The sequence below is a fragment of the Ambystoma mexicanum genome, chromosome 10 (genome assembly GCF_040938575.1).
Source record: "Ambystoma mexicanum isolate Mex_15411 chromosome 10, UKY_AmexF1_1, whole genome shotgun sequence".
In the NCBI taxonomy this organism is placed as follows: Eukaryota; Metazoa; Chordata; class Amphibia; order Caudata; family Ambystomatidae; genus Ambystoma; species Ambystoma mexicanum.
Window position 1 is genome coordinate 1311288964 of NC_090932.1, and position 22672 is coordinate 1311311635.

The 22672-nt window shown below is 45.3% G+C and overlaps 1 protein-coding gene across 4 annotated transcripts in view; it reads right to left on the reverse strand.

The window, feature by feature from the left end:
• Nucleotides 1-22672, reverse strand: part of SMTN (smoothelin) — a 781408-nt gene that overhangs the window by 234600 nt on the left and 524136 nt on the right. For all 4 annotated transcript variants that reach the window (XM_069619347.1, XM_069619344.1, XM_069619345.1 and 1 more), the window contains one exon: nucleotides 6511-6581. In XM_069619347.1, the coding sequence (XP_069475448.1) occupies nucleotides 6511-6581 (71 nt within the window). The remainder of the gene's footprint in view (nucleotides 1-6510; nucleotides 6582-22672) is intronic.

Consider the following 22672-nt stretch of genomic DNA (forward strand, 5'->3'; position numbering starts at 1 on the left):
GATCGCTGAAGGGCATCCGGCAGACTTGGAAGACTCCAAACAGAGAAGACTTTAGCTCCCTTGGCCAGACTGACCTTTTCGCCGATGTTCAGACTGAGAAGGTGATATGAGGCAGACTTCATTTGTGAGCCAAGACAATGGGTTCTAACCAGGCCTAGGAGCCTACCCACTGAATTAGACCTCTCCGTTTCATCTCTTTCAGCAGGACTTCCATTTTTCCTCATTAGGAAATAAGTACTTTGCACACCCCATGTTTCACTTGATGTTAAAACTATGCATTGTTTGATTTAAAAACTAGCTGTTCGAAAATGGTTTCATTTATCCTTAGCAGGGCCATTTGCACTTTGAGATTAGATCCTTTGTTCAAAAATATCTGAACACTGGTTCTTTCACTCCTGGATGTGAAGTTAGCCTGATGCTTCCATCCTAATACTGCTACTTCTCCATGCCGCTCAGGCAACTCTACAATGGATTGTTGTTTGCAAGTCCTGCGTGCCTGGAAACCACTCACAATCTCCATATAGTGAACATAGTGCCTCCAGAGCCACCATTTATGTCCTCAACATTTCCATGTCCACTTCCTGCGTTATCCCAGTATTTTATAGGGCGCCCCCTTTGGGCGTGAAGGGCAATCCATTGACATGGATAGCTTCCTATAGTTCCAGGTCTTCATTACCTCCCAGAAGGGACACATTGGTACATGTTGAAGAATTTAAAGAAAGTGAACAAACGGTTAGTTCTACCAAACGATAAGCGCCAGCTGCCCCATGCAGGGCATTTATTTGAAGCCAACACGTGTGTAGCTGCCATATTGGATACGTTCTATCCTCGCTGCAGAATACGCACTGTATGCACTGCTCTGTCCGTCATTCTTCCTGTGTACAGTTGGTTATACACTGTGGTATAAGGTTTCCTCACTACACACTGGGAGGAAGTTGGGATCCGATTTTATTTTCATTTGAGAGAACAGTGGACCAGATCATGGACAGTTCAACTCCTTTAATCAGTGCTCTCGCTTGATCTAGAGGTGGGCCGGCAGCTACCCACAGTCTTGCTCACTTGCTTGTTATTAGTGTAATCCAAGTACTTAATCTGGAAATTGACTGAAGGTGCATGTGGTGACAACTATGCATTTGTACTTATTTATTTGTATTTATTTATTTATTTGTAGCGCGCAACCTTGCCATGCGCAAGGCAGCATGTAGCATTCAATTGATCCACCTACACAGTGCTGCATAGAGTTAAACTGATGTTGCTCCATGATAGAGATTGACGTTTTGTCAATAACATTTACCCATTCTCGACGTGTCATTGAACACAGAGGCACACTCTTAGTCAGAGTTGGATTGGCCCCTCGGCCTTTCGGGCCCGTGATCGTCCCTGTGGAGTGGGGCCCGTTTTGAAGAAAAAAAATTTTTAAAAAATATATATTTCTTTTTTGCAAAAAGCCTTTCATTCTCCTTAGGTCAATAAATGAGTACCAACACAGGTTGGGTAATGTTGTATGCATATTTGTTATATAAAAAAAGAGCTTAAAAAGTGTAAGTGCTATACAATAACATATTATCATTTGGCCTTGGACGTCTGCTTGGATTCACAGTAATTTGACAATATGGATCTATACACACAGATGTTAATGATACATATAAATTTCATACAAGAATGGATCCCCATATCACATTAGTGAAATCATAACCACATTTTTCATAGTGTACTTAAGTACAATGCTATTTGATGCTACTTCCTGTTTTGTCAAGTGGTGAAAGGTCGTGTTTCATCGCTTCCCGGGATGTCACTTTGGGGCGGGGTCAAATGACATCACTTCTGATGATGTCATCAGAGGTCAAGGGTCGTGAGGCGAGGGATGGGCTAAAGGTGGGCCACTTTTTTTTGGGTGACCGGGCCTATTTCTTATCCCAGTCAGACCCGTCTCTTAGTGGAATTGCAGTAGAAGATAGGTAACGTCTTCTGTTTTGTGGTTTGGGACCTCAGAAGGTGCATAAAGGTAGCCTTAATCCTGACAGGTGAGTAACCTCTCACTGCTACACCTTTGAAAAATGTGGAACAACTCTACCTTCCACGCAAAGTGCAGACAATACTGTATGCTAGGGAAACTTGCATGCAGGTCCATAATGCTGCATGATCATTTCCAGACTACTCCTTGAGCTCTATGCACTTCTAGTCTAGGCAAATCTGCTGATTATCCAGAATGTTGCATGACCTGTAGAAGCAGTGTCAGGAATTAAGAAATAGGCACAGATGTGGGTGAACATGTACCAGACCATGATAAATTCACCGGCATTTAAGATGTGTAACAGCGTGGTTGCAGTTTCTCAACTTAAAAAAATTACAAAACAAAAAAAAGGCACCATAGACGTAGAGAGAAGGGCACAATGTGTAGTCCCTTCTCCCTTTCCATGAGAGCCATTGTTCTGGAGTGACAGCACCAGCAACGGGTGAGGAAGCCACAAGCAAGTGAGACCTGCATTGGGATGGGGAGGTGCAAGTAGTGAGGGGACAAGCAAGAGGGTACAGGGCGAGCAAAGGCTTTCATCCCAGGGGGGGGGAGATGGCACCCTCCCACTTCTCAAGAAGCTTGGAAGGTGGGCAATGCCATGAGGGAAAGGCTGCCTTCCGAGCTTATGGAATGGCTGGAAGGTGCCATTGTATGACCTCCCAATTGCTGATAATCACAACAGTTCTACAAATGTATTAATTGGTCTAATCGTACTGTCAAACAGTAGATTGTTATGTGCACAGAGAGGTCTGCGAGCCACTATATTGAGAACAAAGACGTCTAAATTACCTGTTCTTTGGGAAGGTACCCGCTGGAGTCCGGAGCCATACTTTAGCTCACTGTACCTTTCACAGAAGGGAAATATCCATTTGCATATCAGTCTTTGTCCCACCCACAAGTGCAGTTACGCACCGAAATGCTAGGCAATTCTCTGAACAAGAGTACCAACAGCAACCCAGACACGTGTTTCGGCCTAGTCTGGCTCGCAGACCTTTTTGTGCAATTTTAGTAACTTTGGGGTTCACCCTAAGTTACCCAGGGTAATCCAGACGTGGACCTCTTGCTCACTGTGCTTTGAAAGGCATAGTGAAATAATGTAAAATGGGATCCCAGCAGGTAAATTACATCAGAGCTTTATTGTCCTTATATCTGCTACATGTTCAGGGTCCACATGATGGTAGGAAGGTATGTAGACAGATACCACATGTAGGTAAGTAGGAACACTAACTGCCACAACTAAACTATTAGAATCTAGAGACACACACACTCCACAAGCCCTATGAGATCGATCTCTCTCTCTCTCTCTCTCTCTCTCTCTCTCTCTCTCTCTCAGCTCTTTAATGGAGCAGTGCTGGCTTGACACTGTAATGAAGGCAACATCTGCATAAAAACCTGTACATACTATTCCTGAATTACATCACTGCTCTAATTACAGTACAGCTGTCACAACACACTGCGTTAAAGGCAGCTCTCAGCAAAATTCCAACTGCTACTAAAATCACCCAATTAAAGCCATGACATGCTTGCCAGATTCCTTTCTTTCACATTCTTTGTCAAGTCACAATCCTTAGTTGATAAATAAGGAGCTATTATTGGAAGTTTATTTAGTATACTGCTGAGCTTCACAGCATGATACCACTTATTCTGAACCCAGAAGCTGTTTTAGGTGAATTTTGTATTAAAATGCTCAAAATATGTGTTTGCAACAAATTACACGTTATATACGTGGGTTTTCCAAAAACAAAACATCCGATTCTACATGTATTCAACATAACTGAAGCATTTCTTGCATCAGACCGATTAAGAGATCAAGTATTATAGGAGATGGCATGATTGCATATTCTAAGGAGCAGTGTACCCCCTTGCAGTACAGTATCAAGATAGTGCAGGTGAGCTCGGTGGTCGGCGGTCTGAAGATTATAAAGGAGATCTGCCTATGGCCGTGTTCCTCCATTTAGTCTCCGAACTCCTCAGTGACTAGAAATACCCTGATAATGTAAGGTAGGGGTGCGTTATCCCATACATATTTGACTGTGCAGCCATTGGACAGAACTCCTACCACAATGTCTTTGATTGGGCAATGTCACCTGGAAAACTAGCATTTGTCGAGAACCAATAGGGCTGAAGTATGCAAATAGGCTGTTGGGTCACACATGAGAGTGTGGGCCAACTAACAAGCGAGAAGTGATGTACCTGTAGCGTCAGAGGAGAGAAAAGGGCACAGAAAGAATAGCTGGGGAACAGAAAGTTGCACATCTGTGGGGACTTTATAAATGGAGATTGTGGGGCGCTCTTGGAGATTAAGATGAAAACCGTTCCATGCCAATGAATACCCAACCCAAAGGGGTACTGTCAATCCAAGGGACGAATGATTCCCCCACAGGTCACATGCGAGTCCCATGGGGAAGCCACGAAATGGAGTTGGTTCTCATGGTTGACAGCTGGTAGCACATCTGCAACAATAAACATGACAAGCTTCTTGCATGGTCCAATCTATTGGGGATGGACGAGGAGTGCTGGTCGTCACTTGCAGTAGGCACGAGTCATGCAGAAGATCAATAGACCAAGAGTGGTTTATTCCCAAAGCGGCACAAGACCTTCCACCTCGCCATCCAACACCAACCGAATTAGTACTCTACCCGACCACTCACAAATTCCACACATTACATAGTGAACATTCCATTTGAGCAATTATGCTGCACCCCGAGGGCATTACCATGTGATAACGGTCCGAGAAAATGGGATTATTCCATTAGCAAATTCAACAGAATATTACATTTAAAACTAGGAGAGGAAAAAAGAGAAACATTGGAATGTTTGTACAAAGGGATTGTATGAATCTGTACCCCATTAGCAACCGAGCGGGGGGAGCCAGCCAATCAGGTGGCTAGGAACGCAGGCTTGAACCACAGGTGTAAGTCCGCATTTCAAGCCGCCTAACGGCCAGCTCCCGCTGCCACCATCTTCCCCCCAGACTCCTCTTTTTTTATTTTTAATCCCCCACCCCCAATTTACCTTACTGCGGCTGCAAGTCCAACATACCTTAATGCGGCTGCTGCGACACTTGCCGCCACAGCCGCACCTTCCTCTTTGTGCAGAACGGCCGCCATGGAAAGGGAAGAGGAGCTCCGTATGGAGCCCCGCCTTTCCATGCCGTCCATGTTGATCAAAGGATTTTCCTTCGTACGATGGGACGCTGCGTGCATCCTATTGTCGGAAGGAAAATCCTTTTGTTTTTTTTAGCACCCCGGTTTGCCGCTTTGGTAACCCGGGGTGCTAATGGCCTTAACACCTGATCGGGCCCGCCGGATCGGTTGTTAACATGTTAACACCACATTATTGCCTACTATCAATGTGGAGTCTGCAATGGAATTGCCAACATTACAAGGGTCTAATTATGCTTTAGCGCCTGCCCGAGGGGGCGGGGCGAAATTCCCAGGCATTGGGTGCCCAGAAAGCCATAGTAAATGTCTTGAGGAAAGCAAGGGCTTTAGAGAGCTAGTGTCTGGGCATTCCATTCTCTGTAGATGCTATGTTATTAGCACCAGTTTGTGGGGGAGGAATGGTGGATGAGACAATTAAAGAAATATGCAGAAGCTGGGGGTCTGGTGTGTGGTGCTGTGTTATGGAGACGCAGCACTGTGTCGAGAGGAGGCAGGAGTTTGTAGACAGTGGCAGAGGACGGCCGGTAAGGAGGAGGAGAGGTGTGTCAGTGTAAATAACCAGGGTGCTTGGGGCAGGCGGACAAAGGTTGCGGATACCCGACAGGGAAGGTTGAGAGGCTGAGGTAAGAAGAGGCAGGGCTCAGAAAGCTCAGCTGCTCAAAAATGAACATTCCAAGTTAATACTAGGTAATACTTGCCGAATTTGCTTACAATTCTCGTTTCTGATTGGTTGAGCCAATCTTAACGTTCAGGCAGGGATGAGAATATAAACATAGAAATACCATCCTATCTTGAATGGTGAGATACAGGTGTTGCCAAGAATAAATTATCAAAACAAAAAGTGCCTCTGATTTCTAAAGCCGCTTACAACATACATATCGACATCCAATACCGAATCATTTTAGCTACCTAGTGATTCAGTAAGATCAACCCCTATCTTAAAAGTACTTTAAAACATTTGATTATCCAGCAGATCATTTTTTGCAAGTCATTAATAGCCTCCTTCCTTAATGGCACTTGTGCTTTGATACCATGAGACATGTGATTGTACTAGATACTTGCACCGTGTACATTTGTCCCTGTAGAGCTATATTCCATCCCACGTCACACCAGAATACTGCAGGATCATAATACCACCTTTTCTTAGGGAATCCTGGGCACGTTAAAGAAAATGGGTTGCCGTCTAGTGCACCAGTCCATAAAAAACACTATACTACTGTTGAGAGTTCCATCTGCTGACATGGCAGGATACATTCAGCACTGGATCGAAAGCACCGGGGCAGAAAGGACACTTGGACCCTGCGTCTGCTAGAAGTAGAGCACGCTTACCTTCACAGCATTACTGCTGCTCCTGCTTGTGGTGACTGTAAATGGAGATGATCTCAGACCCAAAGTTACCTCTAAAAAAAGAAAATAAAAAGAAATTTCTCATCACAAAAGCATCAAAACGGAAATTAATTGGACATACTCAATAGCCTATTACATGCTGATGGCATCAGAGGGCCCTCCCTAGCTCAGCCAACCTTTCAAAAGGAACCACGGAAGCAACCAGGTCCCTCAAACATGACCATAAAGGAACCATTTATGCCATCCTTTGACCTCGTGAGCATAGGTTTAGGGGTATGGGGGAACAAGATTGGGTGGAAATTCAAGACATTCCTCATTCGGGGAAACTTCAAACTGGGCCTAGATTCATAGCACCAAACCTGGCAGTGGATACCATAGCACTCACCTTCAAAGCGCTACAACATGATCTTTCCTTGGTTAAAGACCTCTACCTCGTGGCATCAGGACTGAAGTACCATTTCTGATATCAGCTACAAAAGCGTTGAGGGGACTGTGTTGGCCTTGTAAAGCAGTGTCATGAAATTGCCAAGGCCCCCTTCTGGAGCAAATTTGAATGACAAAGCACTGTGAAGCGACAGTCTTCAGTGTTTTGACTTTTACGGTCTTTGTGCACCTGGGGAACTAACTCTAGAGGTAGGATACTCATTTTGTGAAAGTAGACAAATCACAGAACTAAAGATCTCTTAAAAAGAGACGCCAATTTTTGAGGAGAGCGCTGACCAACTCTTTCACTCTTCCATCACATGTTCCTTACTTTGAACCTTTAAATCCTTGCGTACAAGAAATGCATGAGTGCTTGACCATTCACACAGGCATCATGGCTGTTAAAGGCACTTTTCCACACACATTTACAACACCTAAACAACCCGATTACGGCTATCGGGCCTTCTGTGTCAAGAATCTAGAGCAGGTCAATCATTTCAGGAGGCGATACCATTCTATGAAAGGTAAATTACTTATGACATTAAGCAGATGTTAAGCATAACACAATGCAGGGCTCGCAATTAAATTTGGATAAGCAGGAACTACAAGCAGCTCCTGTGTATCCAGCAGTAACTAATCACCAGGAACTACCACAAGGAACAAGGAGCTAGTACATAGTGTTCCGCAAATCTAACTTCCACATAAAATGCAAACAGAATTATATCAATTTTTTATGACCCCTTATGCTTTAAATGACATATAGATGTGTCCTAATGTTTATTATAAATTGTCCCTAATGCACAGAGTTACATTCACATAGTTGCGTTCAGCATCGGTTGGTCTGGGGACCGAAAAGTAACGTCCTGGTAGCTGTTGGATTTAAGCTAACCATGCTCCCATCTCCATTCTTTATAAAGGCTATGTGTGCAAAGCCTTTATAAAGAATGATCTTTGCCGTGAAGAAACGAAGCACTGTACAAAGGGGATGGGCCTAGGGGGAGTGGGGGGTGTTACAGGTAGGGTGAAGGATTAGCAGAGGAGCTGGAAACTGGTAAGGGAAAGCCGGGAGGCCACACTAGCATAGAAATGCTTAGAATGAGATGGCTGTTAGTGGGTGAGTTTTGGATAAATGAAAATGAAAAGGCAGGGTTGGATCTGTGGCCGTGTACGATATGAATGCTGTTTGAGAATGTGGGGGAGCAGTGAGGGTAGTAGGATATGCTCAATGTGGCTGGCTTCTCAGGGCAAAGATGCATAATTGGCTAATGATGCTGAATCTCTGATGCTTTCTGCAATTTCTTAAATAGCTGCTGTTGGTCTATTTCGTTGTTCTATTTGCAGGAAGCACCACTGTTGGGGACGGACCCCCAGGTATGCCAGGAAGACACTGGAAGTCCGTGGACTTGGAGGGCCCAACTCCCTCCCCCAGGATACACAGAGGATGGCAAGTTCAAACTGCGGTTTATTACAGACAAAACCAACAGGGATCAGCACAGGCACAAGCTCTTCTTCGGCTCGCAGGCCGGTTTTGCTATCCAATTTCGTCAGCATGACGTCAAAATCTGGCCCTTCTCCATAAAACCTAGGTTTATTACATATGTATATTTTTATCGTGATTAAGCTCTTGATGACTGTGAATCTTCGCCAATTTGACTGTAATATTGATCCAGTGGGATATGCTTGTCTATCGAGAACTGAGAACAAGTTTGCAGCCATTGGACCCCTTTAGCAGATTTGAAAGTGGCGAGTGCTGCGTCTCTCCCGTGGCAGTTTCTGGCAGTGTAGGGTTCTCCTTGCCATTGCCAAGCTTCACCCACTTAATTTGGAAGCAGCAAGGCAGTATTGGCGCTTGCCTTTACTCACTGTAATCAAACATACATTCAATTTAAATGATGTGACGATGAATAGTGGAATACGCCTCTTTACTAGCAAAGATGCCTGCGGACCAGGGATTTCGCTACATGTGCTTTAGCCTTCCATTTCCATTTCAAAACCTCAACCGGAGCACTTGTATCAAACTAAAAGAGGCTGCGCTCAGGGGGTGGTCTCATCCAACTGATTAGAGCCTTTGCTTCTCAGTTTTCAAATTAGAAGGAAATGCAGCCTTGTGTTCTGATCAACTGCAAACATTCGATACCAAAAAGGTAGTACAGGCCGCTGCTCGGAGTGGGACTTTATTTGTGAAGTCCCCCATTTTTAATGCTAACGCATCACTCTAGGAATTGATTACAGTGTGGTGTTAGAGGAAAAGGATCTGGGCGTGGCCTACATGAGGGAGCAGGTCAGAGGCGAAGCAGTCTCGGAGGAGCCATGACGTCCCTTTGCTTGCAGGGCCAGAGTGTTCGGGTAAGTAAGCTAGTTAGAACAAGGGGCGCATTACTAAATGATTTAAAGTCTCAAGGACTATGTGAGAAATCTGAGGGTATGCTCACATGTATCCCACTGAGGACCTACTCTCGGTTAACAGAGAGAGACGAGGTTACCAGATCTTGACCCCGGGGGTGGATCTACGAGGGAGGATCACCTGAGTGGATGGTCCTTGGGGATTGGGGGGAGAATGCCCATGGGTGGAAAGCAGTATTCCCTACGCCAGTATGACAACCTACCCCACCTTCCCTCTAGTTTATCGGTTATTTCCAACCCTGTGCCATCTTCCCATCTTCACTCTTACAAAGTGCAGGGGTCAAAAAGAGGCAAGGTGGAGTAATATCACCTTCCTATCACGAACCATATTCAAATGCTAGGGCGAGAACAAAACCGCAGGGAATACTATCCACTCCCTATCACAGAAACCAATCTGGGAGTGGGAAAAAGGAAAACCATCAGATGGGACTTACACCTCCTACTGTGAATCTCAATCCATCAGTTTTCCTCTACTCCTCAGAAGAAAGGGAGAGCACCTAAGGGCAAGACATAGTACTCTCCCTTTCCTAACACTTGCCCTCCCTTACTTCAGCCTTCATGGGTATTTCCGCTCATGTCCTATTCTACCTCATGACTCCACACAAAGTACTGAGAAGCGGAAGAAACCTCGAAGAGGAATGCACACTTACCATAGAAAACACCACTCTAGTACAGGGACGAAGAAGGGGGATGTGAAGAGATACAGAAATGAAGGCTGGGCATGTCCCATTGATTGTATTAACTATGGCCAGGCAAAAGAGGCCAAGGACTCACAACTGAAACCACTTGACAGGGTTCAGGTGTTTAAAAAGGTAGAGCACACGGCAGAAGGAAGTTCATCAGGAAAGAGCAGCAGGGAGTCCAGTCCAGCACATGAAGAGCCAGTGGAGAGCGGAGCACCGAGATGCTGAAAAGTTGCAGTATTCCAAAGTGTGGTGAGTGAACCGTGTCTCCAGGGAGCCTTTGAGGTCGGAAGAAGGGAACCGCGTGGCAGGTCGGTCCCTTCATTGTGGCAGTGCAGTGCTCCTTCTCCTCGGCAAGAAAGCCGACCTAGCAGTGTCCGACAGGCAGGAGGTGAGACCCTGACCTCGGGTATAAGAAACCATGTGAGCAGATAAGCTGTGATATCCAGCAGAGTGACCAGTGAGTTTCAAGTAAATGCAAGAAGCAGAGGTATGCAAGTGAATGAAAGTTGCTGATGAAAGCTGTTGAAATACACTATCAGAGTGGTGCATGCATCTGGCACATTGTCGAAAGTCTCCAATCTAGAGACAATGAGAATAAGCAAATATGATGCCAGAAATTAACTGTCAGGAAACTAGGTAACAGAGTAGTCACGTATAAGGAAATCATATGCGTATGAAGGTCTCTGAACAATTGAATGTGAATTGAAAGTATTACAAGCAAGAACTCGATAGAGAGCTGTTAGAGAACAGCAGAAGAGGAGGGCAGCAGTGAAGTGTGAGCAAAATCTTGATCTGGAAAACCTGTTAAAAGGAGAAAGAGGCTACTAGTGGGAGCCAACCAACTTGAATATATGAAAAGGGGTGACAAAGAAAGCCTACCAGTGAACATTTGGACAAAAAGCTTGGGCAAGAAAGAAGTCAAATAAGAAACCAAGTAAGAACCTAGTTAAGGAATAAATTAAGAAACTACAAGGGCAACTGGTTGTGCGACCAGTAGTGGGTGGACCGGGCAACACCAAGAGCCAAGATATCGCCAGACTGGTACTTGAGAAGAGCAAGAAGACCAGAAAACAAGCAATCTCCTGTTCTGCTCCCACACTAAGCAACAGCCTTCTTGCTAACATCAGGCTGGCTCCCTCCTTTCTGTTATTCAGGAAAGATCGGACATCCCTGCACTTCAATTAAGACTTGTCTGACTAATTGGGGCCGTAGACTGATCCTCTTCTCCCCTTTCTATGTTCTGCCCACTTTATTGTATAGTGCTCTGTTGCCTACCATCTATTTTCACACTATCTAAATCACTTACATACACATATAGTGCAACCCAGTGCAGTGTACTGCAGAGCAAAGCTCTCAATCAGAGTTGTTTTCACAGAGGTGGGGCTCAAAAAGACCAGGGAGTTCCAACCAACCTGTAACAATTGTTAAAGGAAGTCAAGAACGCTGCGCTTTAAGAAGTAAGTGCTTGAGCTTAGGGAAAATTGTACGTCAAGAACATGTGTTTTGGACTTGGGGGAAGGGAATCCCAAGGCTAGGAAAATTAGCTGAAACACGCATATACTGAAACTATATCCTGAACTTGGGGAAGGGAGCCATCGGTAGCTCCAAATTTGTTTTTGTACACTGTTTAGTTAACTAAGAACATCCCTACACTGTTTAGTATTAGACGTGAGGGCAAGCATAGGTTTTGACACAGACTTTCCTTAGTTTATTTAGGTAGGGAAAATCCACACCTTAGTTATAGGGCAAGATGGGCGTTAAACCTATCCAAAAAGTTCAATAAAGGTCTTAAGAAACTGTTACTCTTGTTGTCCGTCATCTCTTGATACCATGCCGTCTCACAATATGCAGTGAAAATGTTGCCAGTGAAAAATGTCAACAGAGGTCAATGCGGGGCAATGTTTATTCAAATGTGCATCCCTGAGAACAATCAAGCACGTTCCCCAAATATTCTAAGAATGTGGTTTAGAATAGTAAATAACACTAGTCCTAGAAAATGTTGGGAAGTGTTGGGGTGTTCCATAAAGGTCCCGATGGGAAAGAGGGGTTTGTGTTGCACATGCCATATTGATGACTGGGGCGACAGCGATGTTGACAAGGTGTTGCGATTTAGCGAGCATCTAGTGTAGTTAATAAGAAAGGGATAAATGTTACTATTAGTGTTACTTTGTGTTTAAATTGGCACATTTTAGATTTGCACGCGCACAGCAAGATAATGTCAAATCTGTTGATGCAATATAAACAATGCAGGTGTGTGGCGTGCCACATAGCGCCTAAATGTTGGGCAGCGAGGAGCTTCACATGCACACGCGAGATAGATTTTCAATGGAGTGTAGAGGAGGTCCCAAATACAGCCTGCACTCCAACCATCCATTTTGAAGTACCAAGAACATTCACGACGAAGTATGTGACATGTGATGAGCAAATAAACCAGCAGAGAGCCGCAGTAGGGCTCTGTCCAGTACCTATCAGAAGAACAGCACCTATTGAAGTACCAATACCAAGGAAACCATGGGTAGTAAGGGACCGATTGATTAAACCATATCAACAAATGAAATGAAGATCGTCTAAGCGCAGTCCCTGAAGAAACCAAAAAGGCCTTAATGGAAGACGAATGGTGACGTCACAAGAACTTAGACTGACTCACATATAGAAGATATGACAACATGAGAATGATGAAAAGAAATGAAACGCCATGAATAAAGGACATCGGAAACTCAAAGTAAAAGGACGATGTCAAATGTAACCAGTTTAAGCCATGAGCATGATGAACATATTCGACCAGTTTGCGCATGGACATATGCTTGGAACCGCAAGAAAGCTAAGAAAACTGCGCGGCTTGCTATGCTTAGTAGAAAGATAGTGCGGCAAACACCACATATACATATCTACCTCAAACGAAGCACATTATAGAAGTGTATTTCCACTTTGCACAAGAAGCAGAATCAGCCCAAAAGGTTACTAAAGGCCACATGAGAATGGCTTCACATTTAGCAAAATCAAGAATAAGCAGCAGAAACGAAACTCAGCAGAGCCAAACCGTTTCAGGAAGACCAAGGTCGTGTCAGTAGAATAGACTAACAGTAGCTACAATTAATTGAAGCGAAGAACAGAATATCCTGCTCTGAAAGGTCAAGATAAGAACTGGAGCCAGGTGGTGGGGTAAAACGAAAATCAAAACACACGAATTATGTGAAGAAGAGACAAATTCACAGTGTCTGAATCACGTGTTCAGCCGAGCAAGCAGCAGTGAGACTTTCACAACCATGCATGGCAGCAGGCCACGAGAAGATATCAGAACTCCTCTAGGCAGTCTCGAGGCCAACCATAATGAACAAATTGACACAGCCACTAAAGTAATGATTCATTGTAACCATAATTGGAGGAAGGCCCGGGGGAACTTCGGGGTACCCTGCACCTGGCCGACCAGTCTGCGTGCTGCTAACTGAAGTGGAAAAGTATGCATGGGGTTGGTGCCAACCCAATCACAAGGGACCAAGTAATCTAGGTTCCTATAGTTAGGAGAACCAATAGGACGTTGTACTTTTAGTGACGTCTACAGTAGCCATTTTGAGGGAAGGGCTTAGATGCCCCACCTGACAGTGTTTACCCAATCCCTTTACTCCGTTACCATATACAGATATAGTACCTATATTAAAGTTACCTTTTCTGAACCAATAGAAGTGCATGCCAGTTTTTAAGCATTAAGCGTCAATGATGATGAGTTTTCAGTGTAAATGTTATGATTTTGATGCAGTTCGTTGGAGTTGTGAAGAGAGAAGGAAGATCACGCATTTGCTGATATTCATAAGACTCCCCGTTTTTTGTACTTGTCATTAAACGGCCTCCCTTTGCCAAACCGTTGAGTTGTCATTATTGATTGGTGTTGGAGCATTAATCTGCACCCCCATCCATCTCACGGGTGCTGCTATCTTGTCTTAAAGTGCTTCTGAGCAAACCCCGACTCTATGGGCCGGTTGGGGTCTCAGAGCACAGGTGAAACCAGTGTGAGGATGCGTTCGTCTTGACCATACATGCAGACATACATACATTGGGGTCTTTAGGGAAATGTGTTTGGGACAGTTGGGGTGCACGGGGTACATGGCAAATACACAAATCTGTATGATGCAAGTCCTCTCATGGCTAGGGAATGTGCAGGCCCAGAAACCTGTGATGGCAAATTAAACTCTGTGTGGCTGGGAAAGCTGGTTGAGCATGGATGAAGGTTGAGGAAAGGCAGCAGGCAGCTGTGATAATATAAAATGGTCAGCTACGGCCAGGCTCAGGTTTTTACGACTTGGTACTATTGTGTAGAGGAGTGTAATCTTTTTAGGTACATAGGAGCCTGTTATTCATTGTCCAGGGAAGTCCGGCCACCTGGTAGGGTCAGTTTGGGGCTGAATAGTAAACCCAGTGCATGGGATGCTTAAGGGCAGAGTTGACAAATGGTTCATGAGTTTTGAGCAGGTTCTCAGGAATTACCAGGATGTGCCCAAAGGCCATGCGTGCTGAATTGATAGTCGTATAGATTAGTGTAAAATAAAGAACGCCAGCAAGTGTGGGCAGATAAGATATTTATCGCCAGTTCAAAGGAAACCCGTTAGTTTCTCCTCCTCATATTGTTGAAGTGCCCTTGCAAAGACCATGTGCATCACGCACATTTGGGGTTAGAGGTCTCTGGCCAGCTGGGACTTGTAATGAATTAGGTTTGTTGTGTGAATGTGCAACTATGTAACAAGGTCATGACCTAATATGGAAAGGTCCCAAAATGGGGTGTGCTGTGTTCGTTATGGACATGTGCGTCACTGAACGTGCCCCGTGACCTCTGCAGGCAGTACATTGAACAAGACTGTTACAGTACATTGTAGGGCAGCAGAAAAACCTCAATACTGGAAACAAATAAGCCTCCCAATGCATAACAATCAGCTGCTCCATAGCGAAGATTGTGCCCATCATCTTCACAAAAGTAGTATTTTCACAGGCACCATCTTGGAATGGTCGCACACACCAGACAATGTTATCATTGTAGAGAATGACACTCTTTGTTGTATTTACGGAGACAGTTTTGCTCACAGATTGGTGTTTTGCAATTTCTTCTATGAAGTTTTGAAAAGATGCTTGACAGGGGGTTGTGGCACGTCTCACTTTTACTAAAGCAGTTTGTGATTTTTCTATGAAGCAGAGTGCCTTTTTACTGGTACAATGCACTTTGACAAAAGTGGTACTTTCCGCTGTGGCATGTGACATTACAATGAATGAATCACTGTATTGCGTCATAAGGAACATTTTTGATGTGTGCATTTTCTTTTTAACAACTTTTAGCTGTAACAATACATTACATTTATTTATTTATTTATTTATTTATTGGTCATCGGTTAGGCACTTGTACAATTAGCAAAACCTGTTTCAAAGCACCCACAGGGCAACAGAGTGGAAGGTAGACAATGAATTACAAAAAGATACATAATTGAATTAATAGTACAAACAAATAATGAGACTAACAGGGAGGGGAGACAAACCTACTAAGCCTTGTGAGTGTTCAGAACGTTCAAGTGGGTAGGGGGGTAAGGGATAGGTGCTTTGGTACTCGGGAGTTCTTAGAAGAAAAGAACATAAGTACAACCTCCTGTGGGAGCCTAAGTAATTGCAGTAAAAAGACAGCTGCTGGGATGAGAGATGTGGGGGGTCAGGGCCCCGAGGATACATAAGGGCCCTGCACATCAGTCACACTACTGTACGATTAGCAGGGAAGAGAGGAGAAGAAGGGAGAGGTAAAGAAAAAGGTGTTGAGACTTTTTTGGAACTTAAGGAGGTCCTGCTCAAGCCGCAGAGGGAGAGGGAGGCTATTTCACAGGAGGGAGCCCGCAGAGAAAAGTGATTAACCACCAGCTCTGTGTTTAGCAAACCGCTTCACACGCAGAGAGCTGGTGCCAGAGGAACGTAGGGGTTTAGAATGGGAGTATTTGGCCAGGAAGCGTTGAAGATAGAGTGGTCCCGGCACCAGATAGCCTTGTGGGTGATAGAGGTATTTGAATTTAATCTGTGCTGAGACTGGGAGCCAGTCAAGGCTTTGTAGCGCTGGAGAGCTGTGGCCCCTGGGCTTCAGGCCAAGGATAAGTCTTGCTGCCCATTTCTGGGTTAGCTGGGCAGTTTGCAGGGTGGACGAAGAAAGATTAAGGAAGAGGTTATTGCAATAGTCTAGCCTGGAGAGGACCAGAGCACGGGTAACATTGAGTCTCTGGGGGAAGGTGAGGAAGGGTAGAGTTCCTTTGAGAAGGAAGAGCTGAAAGTGGGACTTCTTGGTGATGTCCTGAATATGAGGGATGAAGGAAAGGGAGGAGTCAAAGATGACGCCGAGATTCAAGGCTTCAGAGGAGGGGCAGGGGGGGAGCCCATGGAGGAATGCCAGAGTGAAGGGAAGAAGCAGGGTGTAGGGGACCCAATAGGGAGACTCTCTGTTTTGCTGGCATTCAGGCAAAGGTCATGAGCACTGAATGGCAGAGAGGCAGTCGGGAATGAAGGGAGGTGCAAGGGCATCAGTAGGAAGTTTGAAGAAGAGCTGTGTGTTGTCAGCGTAGCACTGGAAGTTGGGGGAGAAGGAGGAAACGAGGCGTGCCAGCAGAGACAGGTATATGTTAAAGAGCCACGGCGAAAGAATGGAACCCTGGGGGACACCACAGGTGGATGTGGAAGTGGGGGAGTAGAAAGAGCCCAGAATGATTAAAGAGATTGAATATCTACATTGTATTATAGAGGCATGTTTTGTGTACAGATTTCTGATTTGAAAGAGTAATGGTTTCCAGGAGGTTTTACAAAGCTGTTTTGGTGTAGCTGGGGCATGTATTGTGGGATGTTTTGGCCCACATTTGCTCTGCCATGCGGCATCAGTGTGTTCTGATGGTGCCAAAAATAGTAAAATGTCTGCAAAACCCTTGTGCATGCCAAAACCTCTGAAAATCGTGCTTTGCAAAGCACAAAAAGATGGCTGCTCAATCTGCCATGCATGTTGTCAGTGGTGGAACAGAGATCTCACTCCTGAAACATGTCACTGGGCTCCACAACATGTGAAAATGGAGTACAGAAAGAAAAAGCAGTGCTTTGCTAAAGGAAACCCCAAAATCTTGCTTTAAATTATTTTTCTTTGTTGCTGAAACTGTAGAATGCCGGTACGGAACACCCTCAAACATCCAAAATTTTTGCTGGGTGCTACAATTCACTTAGTGTAAGAAATCATTGTGAACTTACAATGTCCTGAAAAGCTGAAAGCATCAAGGGAATTCCACAGCAAAAGTGGCCTGTCTGTGAATCTGTCAACATCTGGGTGCAGTACCCTGGGCCGCCTGAATGACAGCTGTCAGTAGCCTGCCTGATTAAACATGTATAAACTGAAATCAAATGTTTGCAATCTAAGAGGCCTGTTGAGAGCAACCCATCTTGTAATTGTTTTGATTCCATGGTTTAAAATCTTTAATAAGTATTTAGCTGTGATTTGATCCCACTAGTTTGTTTTATGCTAAGGGAAAATTCACCAGAATTAACAATTAAAGTAAGCTGGCTAAAGCTACCAAACTGGAATAACAGCTTTCCTCACAGAGGCAAGGCCTCTCCTTTCAAAAGGAAATCACACCAAAGTGATAATTATAGGGTTTGGGAAGAACCTGGTCTGCAGTGGGGAAGGAAACAATGGCAGACTGCAAAGCAGGAAATGCTAGGTGTGAGGACAGTCGTAAAATGGCTTCTGCCAAGAGAACAGGGAGGAGACTGCTTCTGAACTGAAGGGAGACAAAAAGAGGTGGACCCGAACAGCCATCTGTGGCTGAACATTCACAAAGAACATTTTGTTTAAAGACTTCTAACTTACCACTTAAAATTGGCAAAAATACAAAAGTAACAGAATTGGAAATCTAAATTTTGGTTGCACATTTTAAGAGGCGGAAAGATCGTGTGACATGTTCTAGAAAGAAATGGCAGAAAATGTGATTTTACACCAAATGTATTTCTGCTAGAAGTATGAACCTTTATACACGTATGCCCATGTTATACGCGCACACTTTTAGAAATTTGCTGATAAACTGGACATTGTGTTCCTGATGACAGGGGCGAAATTCGGTGAAAAGCAGACACAAGATCCCACAGCGACAGGGTTTTGAGGAGTAGCTGCTACACAAAATATGTAATCTGTATATGTGATTGTTATAGAGGTTACTCACGTGTAAATATGTCTTGTGTCAAAAATAGATTTTGTGTTCAAGAGGCTAGGGGTGGACTCTAAGCCTCAAACCCACACCATAAAGGTGACACACTGTCTATCTCCAACTATCAAGGCAGAGAGAAGACTCTGACCAATCCTGTCAAAGGGGCGAGCTTAGGCTAAACCAGCACACACACACCCTTTATCATAGCATAAATCGAGACAGCAGAGGGCAGAGAAGGACAGACAGATTCACTTACTATCTCGACTCTGGCAGAGAACCCTGCTGCTAAACTTCCCATCTTCCTTGCTCCAGACTCCAAAAAAAAACTTGGCGAAGCAGAAAGGCCCATTGCATAGCTGAACTATTTCAGCTAGGCCTCAAACTCCAGAACCAAAATCCCACAATTCTAAGGGGAACCAAAAGACAGCCGGGCTGCACTGTACTGCTTGCCTGCTGAAAATCAACTCCATCATAACCAAGAAGGGCAGATTCAATCAAGTCATGTGCCGTGCTGTGACCAGAGTGCAGGGAAGATCCAATCCAGTCCTGTGCCGTGCAGTGCAGTGACCAGAGTGCATTGCAGATCCGATCCAGTCCTGTGCCGTGCTGTGACCAGAGCGCCTTGCTGATTGCAGACCCAGTCCAGTCCGATGTGCCCAGCTGTCTGTCCCAGAACCAGATTCCCTTCCCTGACCAGAATCTTGACGGACCAGAATCCTGACGGTTCAGTTTAAAAACATATCTAGTGAGTATCTATAGATAGAGCTGTGTCACTAGCATATGTACTATCCATAGTCAATCCCTAACTTAAATCCATCCTATCTTGTATTCCGAACCTGTGTTGTTAGGAGTATTATTGAATTGTCTGAACTCTCCATCCAAACCATCCTATCTTCCTCCTGTACTGGTATTGTTAAAACTATCTTTGCGCTGATATTTTTCATCTGAAGAAGGCGAGCTCCTCTGCAGGCAGTCACCCTGATCAAGTGGCTGTGTTCCTGTGTGGTATTCGTTTATTCATGGTCATCCTTTAGTGTAAGAAATCCCATTAGTCATTTTAAAAGTGCATTCCTGTTTTCCATTCTTGCGCCTATCTCGAAAAACAACGACCGCCACTAAAACGTCCATAACTTCCTCAGTGTTTGTGCTAGAAACAAAAACATCCACAGCATCTACAATCGCATCCCAAATCCATACGGGTCTCCTGTTATCGCGATTATCGCACAGTGAAACGGTTGCCATGAATTTTCATTTGGGGAAGTTCTGACACGTGTAAAAAAGTTTTTGAGTGCTTCCAACTTCAATTTTCAGATTTCAAATTGTTTCTTGGTATTAAATCATTCCTGGTATTTGTGTGCAACTATCCTAAGCGGCTCCCATAAGCATGTATAGTAATTTCAGCATTTTTGACCATATTTAGTGTTTTACCCAGTTCATTCTAAGATAACTCTAAAAGCCATTCTGACAGCTTGACAGTCAATTCCGTTTTTCTCTTGTATTTGCTGGGGGAAAGTGGGATTGATATTTTGTTGAATTCTGCCATTCCTGAATACCTGCTCTCTCCTCCTATCTCTTTACATTGCCTATTGGGGAGTTGAGGGGTGTGCAGGGGGAACCTTTAACCAAAGTGCTATTTGATCTGAACACACACACAAAAGTATTATTTCTGTGCTGAATTGTTTGCTCACTATTACTCTTTGTGTATTAAAGTGATTATTCTGTGTTACATCACCCCATTGGTGATTATTGTGTACCCATTCAAACATAGTGTGATTACATTGTAAATACATATTTTAACTTTGCAAACCAGCCTGATCCTGGTTCAGTGTGACCGGGGGGTTCGAGGAGAGGGGCATGATATGAGTGGTATATCGTTCAGAATAAAGAACTTTTAAACAAAAATTAATAAAGATTTCAGTTGTGCATTACATGCCAGGCGTTGACTTGGGTGAGTGCCGGATTGAAATCACTTACAGCATCACTTTCATTAAAGCAGCTTGTGGTATTTGTCAGTGATTTAAACTGAACAAGCATTCCCAAAGTATAATGTCCCACCCATTTTATCACCATATCCAAAGCCTAAAGCTACTTGCACAAGCCAAAATATTGCCCTAATTTCTGGTGACATCCCTACCTCTAATCCATCACCACACCCTCTCCTGGTCTGACCACTCTCTCCTTTCCTCCCACCTGGGCCCCCTTGGTCCTCTATCCAAGCCACCCCTAGCCCTGCTAACCACCTTCGCCGTTGTTTGAACAATGAAGCAAGTGTCAGTCGCTGCTTTTGCCTCCAACTTCATACCCCCCTCAGACTCTGCCCTTGCTAACCTGCACCTCGCCATCTCTAACACCCTTGACATCCTTGCCCCTGCCATGAGGATCTGCCTAAAACATACCTTCCAGAACAGCAAACGCAAGTGCAGAGTTGCTGTACGGAAGTGGCAGACCTTGGGCTTATCCTCTGACAAATTGGCAGACACCTACTCCTAAGGCAATCTCTAGCCACTAAACATGGCTTTCTTTCCTTCCTTCCTTCCTTCCTTCCTTCCTTCCTTCCTTCCTTCCTTCCTTCCTTCCTTCCTTCCTTCCTTCCTTCCTTCAAACCGAGGACATTCTGTCCTCACTCTCCTCCACCACCATCTCTAATCCCGTGCCTGCTCCCCTGCCTCCCTTGGCTCCCCTCTTCCCACTACCCTCACTCTCCTCCCTCCTGGCCATAGCACTGGATGAGGTATCTAAAGTGGTCCGCTCTATGAAGGCCCCCTCCCAACAGGTGCCCCCCTGCTCATGCAGACCCATTAAGGACAACATCTCCATTATCGCCCCCGCTCTTACTGACTTCTGTAACCATGTCTTGGCCACTGGCTCTTTCCCACTATCCCTCAAGAACTCCTTTGTGCACCCTCTCTTAAAACAAGCATCTGCTGACTTCTCCTGCTCGGCTAACTATCGCCCTATTTCCACACCCCCTTCCTGGGAAAACTCTTGGAGAAGTTGGTGCTCCCCCAACTGACCCGCCACACTGATCTTGTTGGTTGCCTTCATGACCATCAATCTGGATACCGGGCATCCAGAGGCATGGAAACTGCTCTCTTGAACCCCAGTGAAACCATGCTCACAAATCTCAACTCCAACTCTCCTGCCGTTCTCATTGTCCTTTATCCCTCCTTTGCCGACATGGTCAACCATTCTATCCTCAAAAAACGACTCTGACACCCTCGGCATCACTGACCGGGCACTGGATTGGCTGACCTCTTTCCTCACTAACCGCCCTTCCCAGCTGCAACTCGGCCCTTTCTCCTCCTCCACCGCCACCACCACCCTTGCTACATGTGGCATCCACCAGGGCTCTATCCTATCGCCATGGCTCTCATCTCGCCCCTCTTGCTCACCTGATCTCCTCCTTCTCTCCTAATTTCCAGTGTTATGCTGATAACACACAGCTTTCCTTCAAACTTCCCTCTACTTCCCCCTCTTCCTTGTCTCTCATCACCAACTTTCTGTCCACCATTCAGGCATGGTGTGCAGCAAATGATCTCTGTCTGGATGCCAGTAAGAAGGAGATCCTCCTCATCGGGACACCTGTGCCCTCTTTTCCTCCTACCCTTTGGTCAGCCTCTTTGGGCCCTCTACCCCCCACCAACTTCTGAGGCGAAAACCCTTGGGGTCCTCTTCGATTCCACTCTCTCCTTCACATCACGGACCTTACCAAGAAGTCCCACTTCCAGCTCCACCTCCTCAGGGTCATTCTTCCTTTTCTCACCTTCCCCTCAGAAGCTCAATGTCTCCAGACTCTGGTCATCTCCAGGCGCAACTACTGCAACAGCCTCTTTCTCAATCTCCCTCCTTCCTCCCTTCGCCCCCTCCAGCTAATCCAGAATAGGGCTGCAAGAAATCTGTGGCCTCAAGCCCAGGGACTGTATCTCTCCATTCCTAAAATCTATCCACTTTCTCCTGGTGGCTGCAAGGAAAAAATTCAAGACCCCCTGCATCATCCACAAGGCCTTCTGGGGCCTGGGACCATGCTATCTCCAACTTTCCCTCCCTAAATATTCCCCTGCTAGAGCCCTATGCTCCTCTAACTCCAACTGTTTGACCGTCTAACGCTTCTCCAAGCAGAGAGTGTGGGGCAGGCCTCTCTCCTCAGCTGGTGCCTCCCTCTGGAACAGCCTCCCTGCCCCTCTCAGACTTGAGCCGGACCTCCTTAAGTTCCGGAAACTGCTCAGAACTCTGCTCTTCTCTACCTCTTTCCCTTCCTTGCTGATCACCCCACTGCTGCTGCTGTGACCGGTGAGCTGATACCCAGGAATCTCAGAAGGATCGTAGACCCTTCTTCTCAGTCAAAACCAGCACCTCCCCCCCTGCCCACTGCACTTCCCTTGCAGGCCCCTGCTTGGCTCCCTATCACACCCAGTGAGTGGTCTGCAGTAGCACATA